The sequence below is a fragment of the Salminus brasiliensis genome, chromosome 2 (assembly GCF_030463535.1).
Source record: "Salminus brasiliensis chromosome 2, fSalBra1.hap2, whole genome shotgun sequence".
Classification (NCBI taxonomy): Eukaryota; Metazoa; Chordata; class Actinopteri; order Characiformes; family Bryconidae; genus Salminus; species Salminus brasiliensis.
Window position 1 is genome coordinate 13446297 of NC_132879.1, and position 21243 is coordinate 13467539.

Below are 21243 nucleotides of genomic sequence, written 5' to 3' on the forward strand. Positions count from 1 at the left end.
TTGTCACTGTACAGCTAAATGTGTCCTCAGCATTTAATCCATCTGTGGTAGTGAACACACACGCACAGTGAGTAGGGGCAGTGAGTACACACACACCCAGAGCGGTAGGCAGCCAACTCCAGCACCCGGGAACCAGAGAGGGCCTTGCTCAAGTGCCCAACAGTGGCAGCTTGCCAAGCCCGAGAATCGAACCCACACCCCTGTTATCGATAGCCCGGCGCTCTAACCGCTGAGCCACCACTGCCACCAAAAAAATCAGGGTAGAGCATGAATGCAGTCCCCCACTACCAGAAATTATGCAGTCAAGATTCCCACATTTGGGGAATTCGCAGGGGTCAGCACAACCGGAGTGCGATGGCTGAGCCTCACCCTGGGTGAACCACCTTCTTGATCATGGTATCTCCCCTGCCAGGTAAGTTCTTTTCTGAGTTGGGCTGTATCAGTAAATCTATAAACAGGTTGTATATTAGCTATTTTTTATTTTGTGACTTGCTAAGTTGGGCTGTGTCAATAAAACTTTGCTGTATTGTTAGTTGTTTAGCAAAAACACCTGAACATTGCAGTCTGAAATCTTTTTAAATTGCATAATCTCCTTAACACATTAAAAAAAAAAACATTTAATTACAAGCTACTGATGCTTATTACTGGATAAAAACGTACTGCTCACCTAATGCTCATACTCTGCTCTTTGTTTTGTTGTAGCAAAAATGAAAATACAGTTCTTGCTTTCTTTTGGCAACAGAACAACAAAAGCAAACAAATAAAAACATTTTTCCAAGGCGTCCCAGTTGTTTCTTACCAAAACCACTTGAAAAGAAAGCACATTTTATTCATGAAGTCTTAAAGTCTAAAGTCTTAAGTAGGAACTTCCGCGTTGGACTTCAAAACAGCATAAGTTACTATCCACATCTGATGATGATTTATTCTCTCTCTCTCTTTCTCTCTCTCTCTCTCTGTTTTGTTGTCTGTTTCTCTTTCTGTTAGTCCTTGTCCTCCACAAAAACATATTTCTAGGTAATCTGTAATTTTAGGATACACACCCTGGTGTTGTTATAAAAATAAAACCTTGTAGGTAAGAGGAACGATAAGTGACATTTAGCATGTGGTCGGCATGCTTAAATTAGGCATTGTCACCCTCTGCACAGTCGTGGTCTGTGAAATCACACCTCTGATGAGATTATATTCTTTAAAAAACATGTCCCGACTTGTGTCCTTTCTGCTCCGCTACATTCGGTCACCCTTGAACACTCAGGGTCTGTGACCTCAGCTTGAATTGTTGAACTGGGACGACTAAATAGTCGGCATGTCTGAGAAAATGACAGAAATGTCCAGTCCGAGTGGGGCAGTGTAGGAAAAGAGGACAGAATGTATAAATAACATGCAAGCTAAATAAATGAATGCTGTTTATGGTGTTTTGGCACTGAATTACTACACTATATAGACAAAAGTATTGGGACACACCTCTTCATCATTGAATCCAGGTGTTTAATTCAGTCCCATTGCCATAGGTGTGTAAAATCAAGCACCTAGCCATGCAGCCTGCCCTTACAAGCATTAGTGAGAAAATGGGTGGTTCTAAAGAGCTCACTTAAATAAATAACTGCAGAGTTTGGTGTGGAAAACTTGACTGCAACTTGAACTACAATGGAGGTCTGAAAGAATGGGCAAAACCTGGCCACATACATACAAGTCTTGTGGAAAGCCTTCCAAGAAGAGTGGAAGCTGTGATAGCTGCAAAAAGGGGACTAACTCCATATTACTGCATATGGATTTAGAAAGGCATAAAATAAATTACATTTATCCATATCATGTATTGGGCCTATTTTACCTGAAATACATTAATAAAGGTTTGTCTGATTTTACATAGATAAATAAACCTTCAATTACTCTAACATTAAAACTGATATACACAGATATCAGTCCATACTGACAGGTGAAGTGAAAAACATTGATTATCTTTCTCTACAGTGGCATCTGTCAAGGGATGGGATATATATTAAGGGATGGTAAAGGGATGTTGGATTAAAAGCAGAAATATGGACAAGCATAAGAATCTGAGCCACTTTGACCAGGGCCAAATTGTAATGGCTAGACAACTGGGTCAGAACATCTCAATAACGTCAGGCAGGTCCTGTTTTTTTTTCTGGTATGCAGTGGTCAGTACTTTCCAAAAGAAGTCCAAGAAAAGGTCATGGGCACTTAAAGCTCATTAATGCCATTCATGGAGTTCTGTAAGTTGTGAGGTGGGGCCTCCATGGGTCGCATCATTTTGGTGCCTGATACCACAGGATGTATTTAGAGGCCTTGTGGATCCTTGTCAGATCTGTTGTGGCACAGGAGGGACCTACTCAGTATTAAGCAGGTGGTGCTAATGTTATGGTTGATCTGTGTACAGTACATAAAACATTTTAGTTGTGATTTGCTTCCCGACAACACCCCTCGCTTAGGTAGCAATTTAGTGCACAGTTGTTTATTATAGTTTTGGTTTTTCAGGACATGGGCCCTTTAAGAGAGTCACTGGTAATGTTGGCATGGCCTAGCAGCATTGCCTCTGGCTTGTATGCTGGCGTGTGACCGCATGTGTAGTTTGTATATATTTGTTGTAAACAGTGTAAAAGAACTATGAGCACTTTTTACAGTTTTCCATTGAGGTAGATAATAAACTCAGCCTTTTTGCACTCAGTGGTTTTCCTCCAGGCAATAACCAGCACTACCTCATTAACAAAAGTAATTTTCCCTTGAGAAGCATTTCCTTATTTTGACTCACGTCTTGACCTAGTTAAAAAACAGGGTTATCAGTGAGTTACATATGAGCATGAGGTTCAACGGAAGAAGAAATTACAATGCAGTGTCCCAGCACACGAAATGATTTACTACTGTTAATCATCATTATATCCTTCATTGTTCAGTGTTTTATGTGTTCATTAAATGAGAACAGCTTATTCATTGTGTTTTTTTTACTTGTAATGCACGCAAAATGTATGAAGGTACTATATAAATTGTATTATTCAAACTATGACATTTGACTAGGTTTCTACTTTCTTCTGAGCTATTCATTTTCATTGCTCTTGAGCTTTGGACAGTTGTCTTGTTGCCTAACCCATTTGTACTTGAACATTGGATCATGGAAATATGACCAGGTATTTAACCTGCTGGATTTCCTACTAGAGAGCAGAATTCATGGTTCAAAATGTGCTTATTGCAAAATGCTGTCAGAGGTTATGGAAGCCCTGACTTGCAAAAGGCTCTATGTTTTTCTCTTCTGTCTACAGAACACTATTTCAAAACCCTGGGGGTCACCAATGTGTTTTTAAAATGTGTCTGTGTTTTTCTTTGGTTTGGCGGAAAACCTTATTTTGATGGTTTTATATAGAATATTTTAAACAATGATCAGACGTTGGTTGACTTTATTCATTCAATAAAAAATGATCAATTAAAAATGATCTTTGTCTTTTAGTACATTTTGTTTGAGGATCTGACAAATATTCATAAATAGAAGAATATAGAAAAAAATAGAGCTTTTCTCAGCACTTATTTACTAGAGGCATTTACCATAGCATTGAACTCCTTACCTCTTCAGAATCACCAGTGGTTCCTGCCTCTTTCCCCCACTGTTAACTTAGGAAAATCCCAGGTAGCTGGCATTGCTTTGCCTATAGTTACCAATTAGTAATCCTTAGGGCGTATTAAGAGACACAGAGCACAGGGTGTGAATATCTTAATGTTTTCATTTATATAGTCTTTATATTTATATTTTGTCTTTAATTCCCTGTTGTTTACTCTCTAAAAAGAGTTTTTTTCGGGTTTTATTAAGTAAATATAAAAAATATGTAAATATATCAAATATTTTTAAATATCTCTATTAATATATAAGATATATTAATATCTTATTTTTGTCAGAATAGCGCTTTGAGACGGGCTCGCTCTCTCTCTCTCTCTCTCTCTCTCTCTCTCTACCTCTCTCTCTCTCTCTCTCTCTCTCTCTCTCTCTCTCTCTCTCTCTCTCTCTCTCTCTCTCTCTACCTCTCTCTCTCGTGCTCTCAGTTGAATGACAGTACGTTAGCCACGCCCCCGACCCGCCTCCATTGCTCAGCGTGTTTTTAGGAGCGGTGTGCAGAGCTGAAATCTGTTAGTATTTCCCCGACTCGCGATGGGGCCTACCACGAGGCAGCAGCCATTCAAAATCAGCACTGTCATCATTATCATCAGCTCTCTCCTACCGCTCGCTCCTCTGTAACCCCCCTCAGTCTTCCCGCTGACCGCCTATACTGCAGGATGTCCCCGCTGGACTACGACGAGGTGACCTCCTTCCTGGGCGAATGGGGTCCGTTCCAGCTGAGTATCTTCATCCTCCTCAGCCTCAGCACCGTGCCCAACGGCTACAGCGGCATGGCCATGGTGTTTCTCGCAGACACACCCAGCTACCGCTGTAGGACATCCCGCTTGAACGGGAGCAGTGCCAGCCTGGACCAGACGGGGGGTGAGAGCGGGAGAGGCTGCTACCAGTTGCCGCCTCTGAATGGCAGCAGCACCGGCAGCAGCACCGGCAGCAGCAACGGCACAGGGCTGTGTGTGGACGGCTGGGAGTACAGCTCTGAGCGCTATGAGTCGACTATCGTCACTGAGGTAACACACACACACACACACACACACACACACATATAGTCCTAATAAATATTAACCCTTTAAAGGAAAACGTCAGCAATTAATCCTACTCATTTTTGTCTGTCATATCAGCTCTGTACCATCATGGTCCCACCATAGTCACTTGTCATGGATAAGATCTTTGACAAGTTTGTCCACACCCCAAAAAAAGAACAGACAACCTGATGACTCAAAGCACACTTTTATAGAAGCCAGTGGGCAGTTGCTTCCTCTAGCCACTGTTATAAATGAGTTTGGACAGAAGAGGACTTTTACCTCAGGAGTGAATCCTCACTTCAGTTCCCTACTCTCACAACTGTGTAAAATGTAAAAGCCTTATGGGAATTAGCAAAGGGTAATATTTATAACTGAAAAAGAGGTGAACACCCCTGTACATTACAGCATTGCATTAGTCTCATACTGTAAATTAGGCTCTCTGAGTCATCTTGTAGCCCACTGTCTGCCCTTTTGTAGCCCACTGTCTGCCCTTTTGTAGCCCACTGTCTGTTTGTCTGCAGTCAGCTGTCTGTGTGGTTGTAGCCCATGGTCTGTTTGGTCCTAGTTCACTCTACTGTCTGTTTCATTGTAGTCTACTGTTTGTTTGGTTATAGTCTGTTTGATTGTAGCCCAATGACTGTTTGATTGGTTATGACCTGTTTCTTTTTGGCCTGTGATCTGTTTGGTTGTACCCCAATGTCTGTTTGGTTGTACCCCAATGTCTGTTTGGTTGTAGCCCACCTTCTGTTTAGCTGTGCCCTGTTTGGTTCGTAGCCCAATGTCTGTTTGCCTGTGCCCTGTTTGGTTCGTAGCCCAATGTCTGTTTGCCTGTGCCCTGTTTGGTTCGTAGCCCAATGTCTGTTTGCCTGTGCCCTGTTTGGTTGTAGCCCACTGTCTGTTTGGTTGTAGCCCACTCTCTGTTTGTGTTCTGTTTGGTTGTATTTCAGTATCCACACATTAAATATTAAAACCACCTGCCTAATACTGTGTAGGTCCCTGAGGCATCGATTCCACAAGACATAGGAAGCATTAAGGAATAATCCAGACAGGCTAGCCTTTGTGCATCAATAAGCCTTGAGTGCCTGTGACCCTGTCTCCAGTCACCAGTTGTCCTTCCTTGGAGCACTTTTGGTAGGTACTGACCACCTCGTACCGGGAGCACCCCACAAGACCTGTCTGATGTTTTGGAAGTGTTCTGTCCCAGCCGTGTAGCCATCACAATATTGTCCTTTGTCTGAGTCACTAAGATCTGTATGCTTGCCCATTTCTCCTGCTTGTAAGACCTCACTTTCAAGAACAGGCTGTTCCCATCTTGCCTAATATACTCACCACTTGACAGGTGCCACAGTAACCAGATAGTCAATGTTGTTCACTTCATTTCCCTTCACATCAGCAGTTTTAATGTTATGTCTGATCCGTGATCATGTTGGATTGTAGCCCGGTCTCTGTTTTATTCTAGCCCAGTATCTGTTTTGTTGTGGCACAGTGTCTGTTTGACTGTAGTCCAATGTCTGTTTGATTTTAGTCCAGTGTCCCCATCTGAACCCTGTTATCAGTATGCAGTACACTGGCACTCTACTGGCACCCACAAGGCTTGGCTATTCTCGCCTGTCTGCTGGGTTGACTCTGGTGATTGGCTGCACACCTGTTTCTGTGCTGTTTTAAAAACTCGTAAGCACTGTTGTTATGGCTCCAAAATAACCTTAGCCTGTACCGGCAGTGTTCCTGTCAGACAAGACGATAGCTGGTTTTTCGAGCAACAGATAAATAATCTGTGTACATTTGATTGATCTCATTAGAATGTCATAATGCATAATGATGAAGAAAGTGATGGAATTAATGTTGATGGGTACAGCATTTCCATGTGAATACAACATACTACATGAACACAATTACTGTTAAAAGTGAGAAGACACAATAATATTTTTATAATTTTAATTTTTAAATGTTTTTTTTTAATAATAGAATTTGAATTGGAAACAACCTCCTGTTGTGCTTCTGCCATTGCTGCTCTGGGCCAGAACGCTGCTACTGCACTGTATAATGTTGGTTGAGATACATGACCTGGCTCATGAGTCATATTTGTATAAAATATGACTTACTAAGTAGTAAACGTGAATTACACTCACCACCTGTAGGGGGAGCCCAGGAGCAAAATACAAATTCTTTCATAATGCATATATATATATATGAGCCCCTAAGTGATTAAAAATTAAGTTCTGCTGCATCTGTAACTGCTTCAGGTAATTCTGAAACTGAGGATTTTGCCCTCTATTACGTCTAAGGCAGAAAGGCCTCGGATTGGCTGGTGTTCCTTCCTCAACGGAGGAGAAAACTCTGTTCCTTCACTCACTCTATAAAGAGGTAACAGTAGTTACAGGTTAGGGGACCTGTGAATCAAACCTACAACCCTGTGAGCAACAGCTAACACCAGAGCCACTACGTGTGTACCAGAGGAGTGTTTTAAATGTATTAAATAAATGTAATTCATCTCTTCTGTCAGCACAGGCTTAGCTTACTAACACGTGTGCTATCAGCGTCATTTTGTAATCTCACGGTTCACATTTCACCAGTGTTGCATTTTATCCTCTTGTGGATTTGGTGCGCATTCTGGACCTGTTTCCACTCAGCAAATGATGAATAAAGCTGACCACAGGCAAGAGCTCTGTCATCAGCACATGGGATCATAGGACTGTTCGGTGTTTTCTTAAAAACAGCCATGATTACACATGGCCAATGAAAACACTGTCTGTATTTGTTAAGATTCAAGAACGTTGTGATCAATCTTAAGGTTTAATTTTTTTTCCTTTTTTTTTTTTTTAAACAGAGCCTTTTGTTTACGCAAGGTCAGTGCAGCGGACAGAGCACAGTGTTATGGTCCTGTTGGGCTGAATGTCTTCAGACTAAATGTAAACTGATCGGTGTGCGTGTGTGTGCGTTTGTGCGTGTGCCTTACAGTGGGACCTGGTCTGTGGGAATGCCTGGAAAGTGCCCTTCAGTTTGTCCATCTTCTTCCTGGGTGTGCTGAGTGGCTCATTCGTGTCTGGTGAACTGTCTGACAGGTATGGAGTTCAAGATAAGACAGATAAAGGGCCATTGCTTTTGTGGTCAAACAAGCCTGACCTGCTGACTGTATGCAAATTGGATAATAAAAACACAGTATATAGAAGAACATGTGACCAGACCAGTTTTATTTCGTAGAAGTTTCCAAGTTTTTTATGATGCTTATAATATATAAGTATATAATTTGAATAAACATAGTAACTCTTAAAGCCAGCAGAAAACCTAAATTCATATTATAACCTTTTGTGAGAACCACATTTAACCTGAAAAACTCCCATGAATAGTTTTCCAATAACCAATAAATAATAAATAATGAATAATAAATTTCACATTTCTGACCTTTCTGTGTAAAGTGTTTCACCATTTTGTTGCGGTGTCCTAAAACAATCTCAAAACCAAGCGCAATAAATTGGTTTTCAAATTATGTATCCTAGCAGACATTGTTTTGATAAACCGTTCCAAGTTTAAGCTTAAATAATTAAGGGAGGTATATCCATCTGAATGTACTAAATAGGGGTAAGGGGAAGGGCTGTGTGTTTGTTTTTTTGATAAACTGGTGCAGCTTTTATACTTTAGTGAAAATTAATGTGGTTCAGTTCACAAGTCCTTCAAATGCATGTAAAAGCATCACTGTGACTATGTGTAAACCGTCAGTTCTTGCCTTTCTGCAGGTTCGGACGCAAGGTGGTTCTGTTTGCCACTATGGCCATCCAGACTCTTTCCAGTTTGATCCAGGTAACCTCTGTTAGCTGGGAGATGTTCTGTGTGTTTTTCTTCATTACTGGCATCGGGCAGATCTCCAACTACATGGCAGCCTTTGTCCTAGGCAAGTAGGCACATAAACATACACATGCTGGACTTTAGAACAGCCGTATACAGTCACATGCATATGTAACATGTGACTCAACCTTTGGACATGGCTCATTTTATGATTACAGTATGTTAGATTAGATCTCTATATCTATGCATTTTGTCGGAGCTGTATTTTTTATTATTATTTTGCACCACTTATAACATTTGTATGTGTTTATCTATTAAACTGTGTTTATCTATTATACTAAAATATCATATCATATTAACCATTTTCCAATGTCTTTTTAACCTGTGGAATGTCAATCCTTCCATTTTTTTTAACTTTTTTTGCTGCTTAATACAAAAGGAAATGTCACACTTTTTCTCATTTCCATTATATATCTACCAGAGGCAGGTTATAGTTGCCCAGTATCATTTATTTTACTCCAATATTGGACACAGAGTGCATTATTTATATTATGACATGTCTGATCACTAGTCGGATAATAGTAAAATCTGGTGAAAATTCTACTAACGCAATTTATATTGCAGAAGAAAAATATTGCGATTTCCTTTTTTCCCCCCTTATATCGTGCCGTCCTAATGGACAGATTAGTATTGATTTACAGTTCTTATCCAACACCTCGTTTGGTAAATCAGTGCTTAATTCTGGTAAATCAGGTGAGCTGTTGATAGAATCGATCGTTGATAGAACACAGCCACAAGCTGGTCGAGCTTTGTTCTTCAGATTAGCTCACAGATCTCAACTACTTTCTTCAAAATGAGAAATTCTTGTTTACTTTTTTTTATTTTATTTATGTTTGCCTGCATGTCTTGTAAGGCCAAAACGGTTTTAAATGGTGTAATTAGGTGCTAAAACCTTGGCACAGTTTGGTTTGTACTGTGTATAATAGGTTCCACACAGTCTGTGTTTGTTTTTACAGCATAGTTAGACTGTATGAACTGGCATATTTAGAAAAGTGAAGATCATTTGGCCCTGCGTGATTATGAGCTTTTAAAAAACGTATTAATTGAAAATTTCTTTACATAATGTCTGTCTGTGACACTGCTAGTCAAAAGCTTGGTGATTATAACACAGATGCAACACAACCTGGACGTTACGTTACCCCGAGCTGGTTTGGCTTGATAAATGATACCATAATTATCACTCTTGTTGTTCTGCAGGTAATTGAGAGGTGTTTAAAGCCTACAGGTTGTGTTTCTGGTCCAACGTGACTGTCAAAACAACCTCTGCCATGTTAAACATTTATCTCACTGCCTATGTGTTCTCTCTGTTCTCTGTGTTGATCTCTCTCCCTCACTCTCCCTCAGGCTGTGAGCTGCTGGGGAAGAATTTGCGTGTGGTTTACTCAGTCCTGGGCACCTGTGTGTTTTATGCACTGGGCTATGCTCTCCTGCCCCTCTGTGCCTATTTGGTGAGGAGCTGGAGGCTGCTGCTGACTATCCTTTCGCTGCCTGGTCTACTCTACATCCCCCTCTGGTGGTAAGAGAGAGCAATACCACTGTGATTCTCATTAGATGCTACACAAATCTGTACCTTAGTTCTCGTTGCTGATAGTCACAGCCCTTGGGCGTGTCGGGATATGTTTTAAAAAAAGGGTATAGACCATATATGATGTATCATACACAGAAATATAGTGACCAGTAGGGAAGCCTGGGTCAGAGTTATTAGTATGCTGTCTGGTTGTTTTAACCCTCATTTGACTGAGGGGAGGAGCTGAAACCGCTTCTTGGTTCTGGAGACATACAGGTTGAGCAGGGTTGGCTGGTGAACACCTTTTCAGATGTGGTGATGTGTTGCATTTTTTCTAAATGTCCTGCTTTGTTGCAGAGCTGTACCAAACTGTTCTCGAGGTGGTTGGTTGAGTAAAACTGATTACTTATCTAGTTTTAATCTGTGTGCACAAACTGGTATCTTCTGTACCAGTTCTCCTGTTCCCAGAAACAGAATGTGCTGTTAAGGCTGCATCTAAAATTAGACAAAATCTTGTAAATGTGCATTTGTCCAATCATGTTTTCTCTGTCTATCAGACACGCTATCATATCAGGTTGCCTGATATACTCAACCCTGTCACATTCTCTTCACTCCTAACCCTAACCTGATCATAACCTACAGCTTAATCTATACCTAACCCTAATCTTTACACTAAAACCATAATGAAATGAGGAATCCTTACTGTTTTTCAATTCAATTTCTTTTATCTAAGATCCAAAAAGTTCACAAACAGCAGGATTGTCCTAATATTTATTTCCCAGAGCTGTTTTTAAAATTCCTCTTCAAGTACATGACGGGGAGGTTGCATGTGTGTGTATTTAGCTCAACAGCGCTACCAATGGACAGGTCAACCTATATGGATGTTTCTATGTGAGATTATGTTGTACAGGATAGTAGTAGTAGTCATTACTGTCCTGCATAACAATATATACATGTTTTAGTCAGGTGGGAAAATCAGTTTTTGGATAGAAGCAAAGAAGGATAGAGACCCCTGATCTCCTGACATGAAAACAATTAGCATGTCCATTTGGCGTTATGTCAACTGAAGTTTAGCTCCTGGTGTTTCTCCTGCAGAGTATTATTGCAGCTGTAATCGGATCCTGATCAGGTGTAAATGAGTGCTGCATTGTGTGGCTTGTTGCTGAATTTGTACAGTATTTCTAAGGTTAGGTTTAGGTTTTTATACTTTAGATGAAAGATAAGATGCAAGTTATTGCATCTTATCTACAGCATTTCTGAATACTGCTGTACAGCATTAACTGTTTTTGTTTTGTTTTTGTTTTGTTCTCAGGTTTATTCCAGAGTCTCCACGCTGGCTGCTGGCTAAGGGCCGGGTTCAAGAAGCAGAGGACATCATTAGAGCAGCAGCCAAGAAAAATGGCATCACTCCACCTGAGGTCATCTTCAAGACTTCTTCAGACTTTCTCATCTCTGGGGTGAGGACAGCTTTATGTGCTATTTCTCAAAATGTGCAGTTTTGTCATACCTGGCACATATTAATGTGTTTCTGTTGTGTGTGTGTGTGTGTGTTTGTTCTGTCAGAAGAGTGAGCCCAAAAGCTCAAAATACACATACATGGACCTAATCAGGACCCCAAAGATGAGGCACATAACTCTGCTCAATGGCATTGTGTGGTAAACACCATATTGTTTTGGAGCATATTTCCAGTATAGCTGTTATTAGTAGTAGTATTGGTTTTATCATTAGTACTGTGTAGATGCTTTGTAGATGATCACCATGTCTTTAATGCACATTCACCTAAAACCTGGTTCAGCTAAACTCAATCTAAACTCCCACTCTAACCTAAACCCAAAATCCTAATCCTGGTCCTATTCTGGTTCGTATCCAAAACCAATGCTTGCTGTTCTGGAGTTTCAAAACAAAGAGAAGAGCTGGTTCAGCTTTTACTGTAGACTGTTCTAGAAGAGTCAGCAAAGCATAATGAAGATGAGTCCCAAAAGTGGTCTCACAACATCACAGTTTATACAGATATTCTCAGGGATGGTTAGAAAAGCCCCAAATCCTATATAATACATCCAGGTGTCTAATATTACCTCGGACATTCTGTCTCTACTTCCGTGGGGGCTGCCGCTATCTTGTAAGGCCATTGTGAGGCCTTGCTCAGCTTAGAATGTTCCCTTCTTTGGCCTGTTTTTCAGTTTGGTAAGCACCCATCTTTTTGCTTGCCTTTTCATGGTCAGTTAGCTTATGTAACAAAATTGGCAGTCGGCTCAAAGCGTGTTTAGCTGTCCATTGACATTGTTAAAAATATCAATTGTATCAATGGAAAATAAGAAACGGCGATAAACTGATGAACCTAGGTCTTGCTATTTTGCACAAATGCGCACAGAAATGTAACACTTGAAATTTTGCAATCAATCCACAGTTCGAATGGAATTCTTCTGTGTGAAAGCAAACCAGGGATAATAAGCGCCTCTGTCAAATGAGCCCAAAATCGGCCTTGGGTGTGGACTCCTATTTGGGACGTGTGAAAAAAGATACTTTGGAACCAGGCCATTTAGAGCTTCATATATAAGGAGAAGTTAATACTACATAAAGTACATGTAGTCTATATAAGACAGAACACATATTACTACTAAAGTATTATTATTATTATTAATAATAATAATAATAATAATAATAATAGGTTGTGTTTTCCAGACTACCAGTCTCTAGGATCAAAGTTCAGGCCACAGTCAGGATTTATCTCATCTTAACAACAACAGTAATAATAAATGCTGTTTTTTCAGGTTTATCATCACCATCACTTACTTCGGCTTGTCTCTGAGCACTCCTAACATGAACGGAGACCCCTATCTAAACTGCCTGCTTTCAGCTCTGATGGAGATTGCAGCCTATGTGCTGGCCTGGCTCCTGCTGAAGCTACTGCCCAGGAGAGCACTCATCACCTGCCCGCTGCTTACTGCTGGCCTGGTTCTGCTGCTTATCCATGTCGTACCTCCAGGTGACAACTCCTGATCCTGGAACTTCTGCTTCAGCAGCCCTATTAGCTGAATGTCCTAAAAGCTAAAATATCACTAATGTGGTCTCTTAAATATTGATTGGTAAAGTGTATGGGAGTTCTTAATCGATTTGACTCCACACACTCTGAACCTGTGACTGGTGACAAGGGATGGCTGAGATCCTGCTTCCAATGCTGTTGATCAATACCTAATGTACAGTCATGTGAAACAATTATGGCACCCTGTGAAAACCTTTTGTCTTTTTAAACATATTTAAACATGAACTTTTGATCTGAAATTGTATTAATATTAATAATAAAATGCACTTTCCTGTGAGGAATAAGTTAGGACACCCCCACATTTATGAGTACTTAAAATGCCTAAAATGCTGCAGCTGCAGACGATTAGAACATGGTTAGAGGGGATTTTTGTGGAGCCTGTCTCATTTAAACCTCACACATAGAGTATGGTTTGCTCTTGAGGTTTCCTCCTTGCACGCCTCCAACTCCAAACTTGTACAGTAGATGCTGTGCTTTTACATCAACTGTGGGAAGGGCTATCTGTAGGTCTTGTGATTGTTGAGGACTTCTTTATGGATTCTGTGGTTCAGCTGTTTGTTAAAATGAAGATCAAATTACTATATGTTTAAATACGTTAAAGACAAGGGTTTTTATGGTGTATCCTAATTTTTCACAATACTGTATTTGGCATCTTCTGAAAAAAATGTACAGATCTGTAAATTGCATTATTTTTAGAGGTGCAGATCTGCTGCATGAACATGCTACTGTCTGACAACACAATAGCTTTTTTAGAAACCTTGCAAAAACCTTGAATCTCCATTTCTTTTGTCTTTTTGGCATCCGGCAGTTATTCTTTACATTGTGTCAAAAGTTCATGATGAATGATGATGAAATTGTTTTAAATGGACTTCCATTCCAACGTTTAAAGCTTTTTCTTCTCCTGTAAGTTTGTCATTTTGGAGATACAAGGTGCTTGACGTTGAGATATAGGTCACTAACAAACATCAGTTCTTCCCTTGAACTTCTAATTCATCTTAATCCCACTCTCCATGCCTTATGCAGGTTATACATTAGAGATACCCACTGAGATTAAACTGATCAAATCAATCAATTACAATTTGTGTATCTCCTTGTGTAACACCTGCTGGTTCCAGGTTCTAAAGCAGTACTGTGTGTTCTCCCTGTCCTGCAGAGTACAGTGGGGTAAGTGTGGCTCTGGCTATGGGGGCTAAGCTGGGGGTCACTGCAGCCTTCTCCGTGCTCTATATCTCGGCAGTGGAGCAGTTCCCCACGGTGGTTCGGGGCATGGGTATGGGCGTGTGCTCCATGTGCTCCAAAACCGGCAGCACCCTCGCCCCTTTCTTTCCCTACTTCGGTGAGTAGCCAACTATTCTCCACGCTCCACGCAGGCTGTTTGTTACTGGAAACACATGGGATAGTGTTTTGTACTACTCTGCTTCTCTGCTGGTCATTTTACTAAATAATTTTTTTAAGCACAATAAAACAAGATCTTTCCGTCAGCTGAGAGTGAAACGTGCACACAAGCTGCATTTTCAGCAAGCTTTTTTGGAAACCTGCTAGAGTAACAGCTGATTTGTTGAGAAAAGCAGATTTCAATGTCAGTTGTTTTTATTTATTTTAATTCTTATTATATAACAAAAATAACAACATAACTGATATGTTGAAATAATAATAATAATTACACAACATACTATGATAATTATATATTTCTTAACCGTAATAGAATATTGTTTTGATGGTGGTGATGATGATGATGATATTATTATTATAACAATAGTAGTATTCCCTTTTGCTGTCCAAATCACATTCAATTTACACATTATTTGATTAATGGACCATTTAAGGATGCTCAAATTTATTTAATTCCTTGAAATAAGGTCCTAATAAATAACTATAACTGATAAATTTTCTATTGTAAAGTTACTATTTTGGAGTTAATAAGCAATTGTAAAAGTAGACCCTTTTGGTTTCATGTTAATCTTGTTATGACATGAGAACACCTGCACCACAAACTCAAACCTAAAACCCCACAATTATCAGATTAGGCCTGCGTCTGGACTGAAAGAGCTTTTCACTGAGGAATCACCACTGCCTGAGGAGCTGAAAGAGTGCTGCTGACGGATTGTTCAACACTTAGCTTATAACTGATCTAGTACACACATTTCAGCTTTTCAAACAGTAAAACCTAACCAGCTCCTGGTTTAAAATAACTGAAAATCACTACACTTAAACACCCAAACAGTTACATCTTGGCTCAAGGCATTAGCCTATGTTTTATTTAATGATTTAGGTTGCTGAAAACTCTATTTTACACAGATACACATGTGGTCAGGACATAGTGCTGCTGTTTGCTTCTTGAGTTGTGGACAGCAGCTTTACAGACCAGTACCTAACAGTCAGAAACATAAGTATGGTAGTTAGCAGTGTGGGACTACATACCTAAACTGTCCCACTTGCCTCCAACCACATCAAGTGGTAAGGTAGTCTCAAACTCTCCTTGGTTTATGTAGTTCTGACACTAAATTCAGAACTGTAGCAGCAGTTAGGATATGGCTGGACCCTGGGGCATGCCTCTGGTTTCAGCTTATCTGATGTTAATTTGGGTGTGGGTGTCTCTCTCTCTCTCTCTCTCTCTCTCTCTCTCTCTCTCTCTCTGTCTCTGTGTGTGTGTGTGTGTGTGTGTGTGTGTGTGTGTGTGTGTGTGTGTGTGTGTGTGTGTGTGTGTGTGTGTGTGTGTGACAGCAGGGATAACAGGGTTGTGGGTTCGATTCCCGGGCTCGGCAAGCTGCCACTGTTGGGCCCTTGAGCAAGGCCCTTTACCCTCTCTGCTCCCCGGGCGCTGGAGTTGGCTGCCCACCGCTCTGGGTGTGTGTGTGTACTCACTGCCCCTAACACATGTGAGTGTGTGAGTGTGTGTTCACTACCAGATGGGTTAAATGCGGAGGACACATTTCGCTGTACAGTCCACACTGTACAGTGACGAATACGTGCACCTTTATCCTTTTATCCTTTATCCTTTTATTTGAGGTGTCTTGGCTCGAATGGGAAGATGCATACTTTCCATTCTGTGTTCTGATCCTAAGCTGATGTTTTATGTCATCACTGTCCTTTCATTTCTGATATCATTTAAAAAACTTTCTTTACACTTAAACTTTCTTTTACACTGTGTGGACATTTTATAAAAATGGAGATGTGTGTGTGTGTATATATGTATGTATGTATGTATGTATGTGTGTGTGTGTGTGTGTATATTCAGAGGAGCACCACTGACAGGTGAAGTTAAACATTGTTTATCTTCATAATCAATGTCTGTCAGGTGTGTGGTAAGGGGTGGATATATTTGACAGCATGTCAACAGTCAGTTCTTGAAGTAAAGGTGGTGTTAAAAGCTGAAAAATGGTCAGTCAGACGAATCTGACTGATGGATGAGCTAAACTGATAGAGGACTGGGTCAGAACATCAGACTGGTCTTGTGGGGTTTTTTTTCTGTTATGCAATGGTCAGTACCTACAAAAAGTGCTTCAAGAAAAGACGATTGTTGAACTGACGACAGGGTCAAGGCTTAGTGATGTAATCCATGGAGGCCACAGCTCACAACTTACAGGACTTAAAGGATCTGCTGCTAACGGCTTGGTGGCAGATACCAGAGGACTCCTTTAGAGGTGCTGTGAAGTCAGTGTCTTAAATGGTCAGATCTGTTGTGGCAGCACAAGTGGGCCCTTCTCAAAAATTGGGTAAATTGTAAAATCGCATTAAAAAACTGGGATCAAAATGTAAAATATATATATATATATATATATATATATCATTAAACCACATCAAGTTTTTAAGGAAGTCTTAAATACCTATGTTTTCTTGTAGTTTCTAGCTTCAAAATGGCTACAACTGTTTTTAGCTTTGCTGTTTTTTTATAAGCCTGAGCCATTAGTGCAGTGTCTATGCATACTGTGTCTTGCTACAGTAACACTGTTCTTACTCTGTAGGTCACTATGATCAGATTCTGCCCTACCTTCTGATGGGGGCGCTGACCGTGTTAGCCGGGCTGTTGAGTATTCTGATGCCAGAAACGCGAGGCGCACCCCTGCCCGAGGATCTCTCCCAAGTGCAGACTCTTAATTGGTATGTCTCTGTTTACCCTCTACCTTATATGCACACACACTCGCACACTCACTCGTCATTAAAGTGGCCCTTGGGCGCTTTTCACACCTTCAGTGAAAATTATTACCTTCACCCGTAAGAGAACAATACCTGGACTCCTTCCAGATTTATATACATAACCAGCTTCCAGTTAGACTCTCCCTCAACGGAACGTCTTGCTCAAAGAGCAAGCGCAAGCTGTTAAGAAAACCAAACTCAGCAGCTCTTTTCAGATGTTTGGATCCTTAACAGGAGGCTGCAGTAATGCATTTACTTCCTGACATCCTGACCCCCCCCCCCCCCCCCCACATCTTCACCTTCAGTAACTCTGCAGAGTGTTGTTACTGCAGACAGAGTGCAGACGGTCTACACCATACAACTTCAAACTTTAAAGAAGACAGGCAGTTGCATGTAAATTTCAACATGGCTGTGACATTACAACCATAGTGAATTTAAAACCTTAGTTTTCATACAGACCCTGTATAGATCGGGGAATGAATTCTGTGTTTTGAAACTTCATAGGTTTACATGCATCAGGTGTTTCAAGAAAACAATTAACATTTAGTTTTACATCATGAAGGCCGTTTAATATGACTAACAACTGGTCTGCAGGTTAATGGGACTAGTTAAGAAGAATATTGGCCCTATGTATGTAGTATAGCGTAATAGAGTTATTTATTTTTAGCATTTTCTTTTTATAAGTGCTGATCTAGGAGCAGTTCAGTGGCGTTGTATTATCACTGTACAAAGCAGCACTAGCATAGGACAGCAGTCTAAATCTTAAGGCTGAAATTTTGAAGCAAACAGAAATATTAAGTCTAACTGATACAAACCGGACAACCACCGATCAGAGACTATATAAAAGCCACAATTCTTAATTGCATTTGTTAGGTAGAGACAATGACTGCCGCTATCAGATCACTGACGAACAAAACTTAAATTGAGTAGTGTAGTTGCCTGGCTATCCAAAATAAAAATTCCACTTTAACATATTTATTCATCGATAAGTGCCATCAGAATGCATCCAAAATTATTTTAATCCAAATAAATCTATAGTGCTCTCATGCTGGCCTTGTTGACCTATGCACTAGGTTACAAACCTCCTCCAGCCGAGTCAGGTGAAGTTGAAATGTATTTGTACAGCCCTTTTTGCAATCTGTTGTCACAAAGCAGCTTTACAAAAATCTGGAAATAAGACAAAAACAAGAGAGAGATAACCCCAAGTGAGCAAGCCAAAGGCCACAGATGCAAGAAAAACTGAGGAAACCTTGGGAGGAAGCGAGACTCGCAAGGGCGACCAGTCCTCCTGTGGTCAAAACTACTTATAAATAAATAATAAACAGTATAACTTCACCTTGTACTGATATAATTATTAATGATCACGTACAAGCAGTGGAACTAAGCAACTAAGTTTGCATGCTAGACTTTGTCAGAGAAGACTGAGAAGATTGCCACTGTCTCAAAGTCCAGAGCATTAGCTTGTATATTATTCCAGAGTTGGGGGGCTTTATAAGAAAAGGCTCTCCCCCTGCTGAAGTCTTCTGAATTCTGGGAACTAGTATAAAGGCAACACTCCGTGATCTCAGTATCCGAAGTAACAGAAGAACACAGACACATGTCTGTCTCCTCGTCTGTGACCAAACAAAGCACAGTACAGCCCCTAAAGCCACACTCATGCCTTTGCTGTAATGAAATACTGCATACTGTTTTTCACACAAAGCTGTACATTCTTCCTCAGGTGCTGTGACTGCTGTAGACCAGCGTGTTCAAGAAAGAGCCGGGAGACAGAGAAAACGCACAAGCTTCCACCAAGTGTGTGATCTCATGTACACTTCGTACCTCATGCGTAGACAGTCGAATACTTGACTCGGTACACTGAAAAAAGCAATACATTTAAATGAGTTTGATTCAAATGTGTGAATCTTTATATTTTAAGTCTTAAAAAGCCACTGAGTCTTGAGTATTTTACATCCACACAGTTTTGCACTTTCGTTCCCTTCCTTACTGGCAGTTACTGTGTTGATGTAATGTTTTAATCATGTGGAAATGTTTTGCACATTCAAATATTATCTATTCAACTTGATGTATTACTTTTTGCAGTGTATACTGACAGTATTTTCCAATGGAATAAGCAGGTTTACTCTTAAAACTAGGCACCACTATCGATACTGATGCTGGAGGTGCGCACCAAATGTCTACTAGATTTATGTTGTGCTGCAAGTCATGGTCATGTCATGTGATTTGTACTGGTGTGCACAAACTATACTAGTTAATATGGCCATACTTGTAATAAGGCCTGTTTCTATGTCTTGTCTTTTTATATCTATTTTTTTCATAATTACATTTGTAGTGAATTCCAGGGTCACATTGTTAACATTGTAAAAAGATAAAAGTTGTAAGTGTGTTTGGTACTGTGTTATAACCAAGGATTGAGATTTTTGTAAATAAAGGGAAGAAAATTGGGACGTTATTTGGAGCCACTGGGCGTTTATTTTTAGTAGGAAATGCTGTTGGAAGTTGTACAGCAGTCCTCTGCATAACGTGTGAACCTACTGCTGGCCCCAGGCACCTCACCTCCATTAGAAAGATGTTTTATAAGATTTGCATTGAAAATGAGTGCATCAGTAAGAAGGTCATGCAGGCGTGTTCATCTGGATGCTTGTGCTGGCGAATACGAATGTGAATGCACTTTGGTAATAGTTTATTTGAATGGTTTGATGAAAATGATTTATGCTTGGACTGGAGAAAATTCTAATAAAAGTATACATATACATTTATTGTGTGTGTGTGTGTGTGTGTGTGTGTGTGTGTGTGTGTGTGTGTGTGTGTGTGTGTGTGTGATTCAAGGCCCTTTACCCTCTCTGCTCCCCGGGTGCAGCAGCAATGGCTGTCCACCGCTCCGAGCATGTGTGCTCACGGTCACTGTGTGTGTTTAATCATTAGTGTGTATGTGTGTGAGAGTGTGTTCAGTGCAGGGATGGGTTAAAGGTGGAGGCCAAATTCCCTCTGTGTCCAACACAAATGGAGAAGATGCTTGTCTTGTCTTGTGTGTAAGTACTTTTTACACCACTGGCTTATGAGCATCCCCTGTTTGTGGACAAGCTGAGAGATACAGATGTGGCAAATACAACTTCTGAAGTGAATGACTCATGTGGATTGAGGCGATAGAGTAATTTGTCAGGAGAGATCTTGTGCAGCTCCATCAAAGTTCCATAGTGCAGTAGCTGCGTTTTGGCTCAGAGTGACAATGACAGAGATGCTATTCTCCCTATTCCAGGTCAGTGGAGCATCACCATGACTGCATCATTTTTCTTTAACAAACATGTTTGGTGTCTCAGGTTTGCTTCTTTCCTTTAGCCCTCGAGCTGTGAGGCTAAAGATGCTAAATAAGCTCCCTTACTAAAAATGACATTTGCAGTCTTTATATTACTTAGGTAAGGCAATGTCACTTGCATGTCATTAATTGAGTAGGTATGGTTCCATTACTTGTTTGCTACATTGGCGAACTTTATACTGTATAATTTTTGGTGTGTTAAAGTATTCTTTTAACACTGTTAATACTGTAGTGATTATAGTACATCTGTATACAAATTACAACAACATTGGAAATAAAAGCGGTGCTAACACTCAAGCTGAAATAGCATCATGTAGTGACATAATATGATGGACGACAAAAAATGTAACCTAATGTGGAATTTTATCAAACTTTAAATGAAACAAGGAAAACAATAATAAATAAATAATAAAATTCAAACATCGAATAGAAAAACAGGTATTTTATAAAGAAATTATTTAACACCACTTGAAAATAAATGGTATTTTTGGCTCCTGTGCTCCATTTACAGTGAGGAACTGTGATTCTTGCTTTGAGCCACCCCTAAAAGACATGCTTTTCTAATACAGAACTGTCACTGATGGTGAAAGAAGCATGTGGTAGAGTAATATTACCAGAGTACAGTCTGTTACAGTCAGTGGAGCATGCCACCGGTGAATCCCACTTCCTTTTGATTATACAAAATACTCAAATTGATTCATTTCAAAACATTTCATAAAAAAATAAAAAATGTTATTGGCTATGTTATTTAACAGA

At 40.2% G+C, this 21243-nt stretch overlaps 1 protein-coding gene and 1 non-coding gene across 3 annotated transcripts; one reads left to right on the plus strand and one right to left on the minus strand.

Moving 5' to 3' along the window:
• Positions 1–256: 256 nt before the first annotated feature.
• On the minus strand, positions 257–420 carry LOC140550509 (U1 spliceosomal RNA). The gene has a single exon (XR_011979204.1). It is a non-coding gene; the product is annotated as a U1 spliceosomal RNA (small nuclear RNA).
• Positions 421–4081: 3661 nt separating this feature from the next.
• LOC140544585 (solute carrier family 22 member 4-like) lies at positions 4082–19930 on the plus strand. Of its 2 annotated transcripts, none has more exons than XM_072668217.1 (10): positions 4082–4626; positions 7600–7703; positions 8376–8530; positions 9829–10000; positions 11304–11448; positions 11558–11646; positions 12763–12977; positions 14188–14370; positions 17000–17135; positions 18892–19930. In XM_072668217.1, the coding sequence occupies exons 1-10, from the start codon at positions 4276–4278 to the stop codon at positions 18971–18973; spliced, it is 1632 nt and encodes a 543-aa protein (XP_072524318.1). In that variant the 5' UTR covers positions 4082–4275; the 3' UTR covers positions 18974–19930. The 2 variants fall into 2 exon arrangements, with proteins under 2 accessions (XP_072524318.1, XP_072524317.1); XM_072668216.1 differs by having other exon boundaries at positions 4083–4626; positions 11555–11646.
• The last annotated feature ends 1313 nt before the right edge of the window (positions 19931–21243 follow it).

Excerpts from the sequence above, each read along its gene's own strand:
- LOC140544585 (XM_072668216.1), top strand. The coding sequence starts at position 4,276 with ATGTCCCCGCTGGACTACGACGAGGTGACCTCCTTCCTGGGCGAATGG. Across the intron at positions 11,647-12,762 it reads CTGCTCAATGGCATTGTGTG|GTTTATCATCACCATCACTT; the intron begins GTAAACACCATA and ends CTGTTTTTTCAG. Across the intron at positions 14,371-16,999 it reads CCCTTTCTTTCCCTACTTCG|GTCACTATGATCAGATTCTG; the intron begins GTGAGTAGCCAA and ends CTTACTCTGTAG.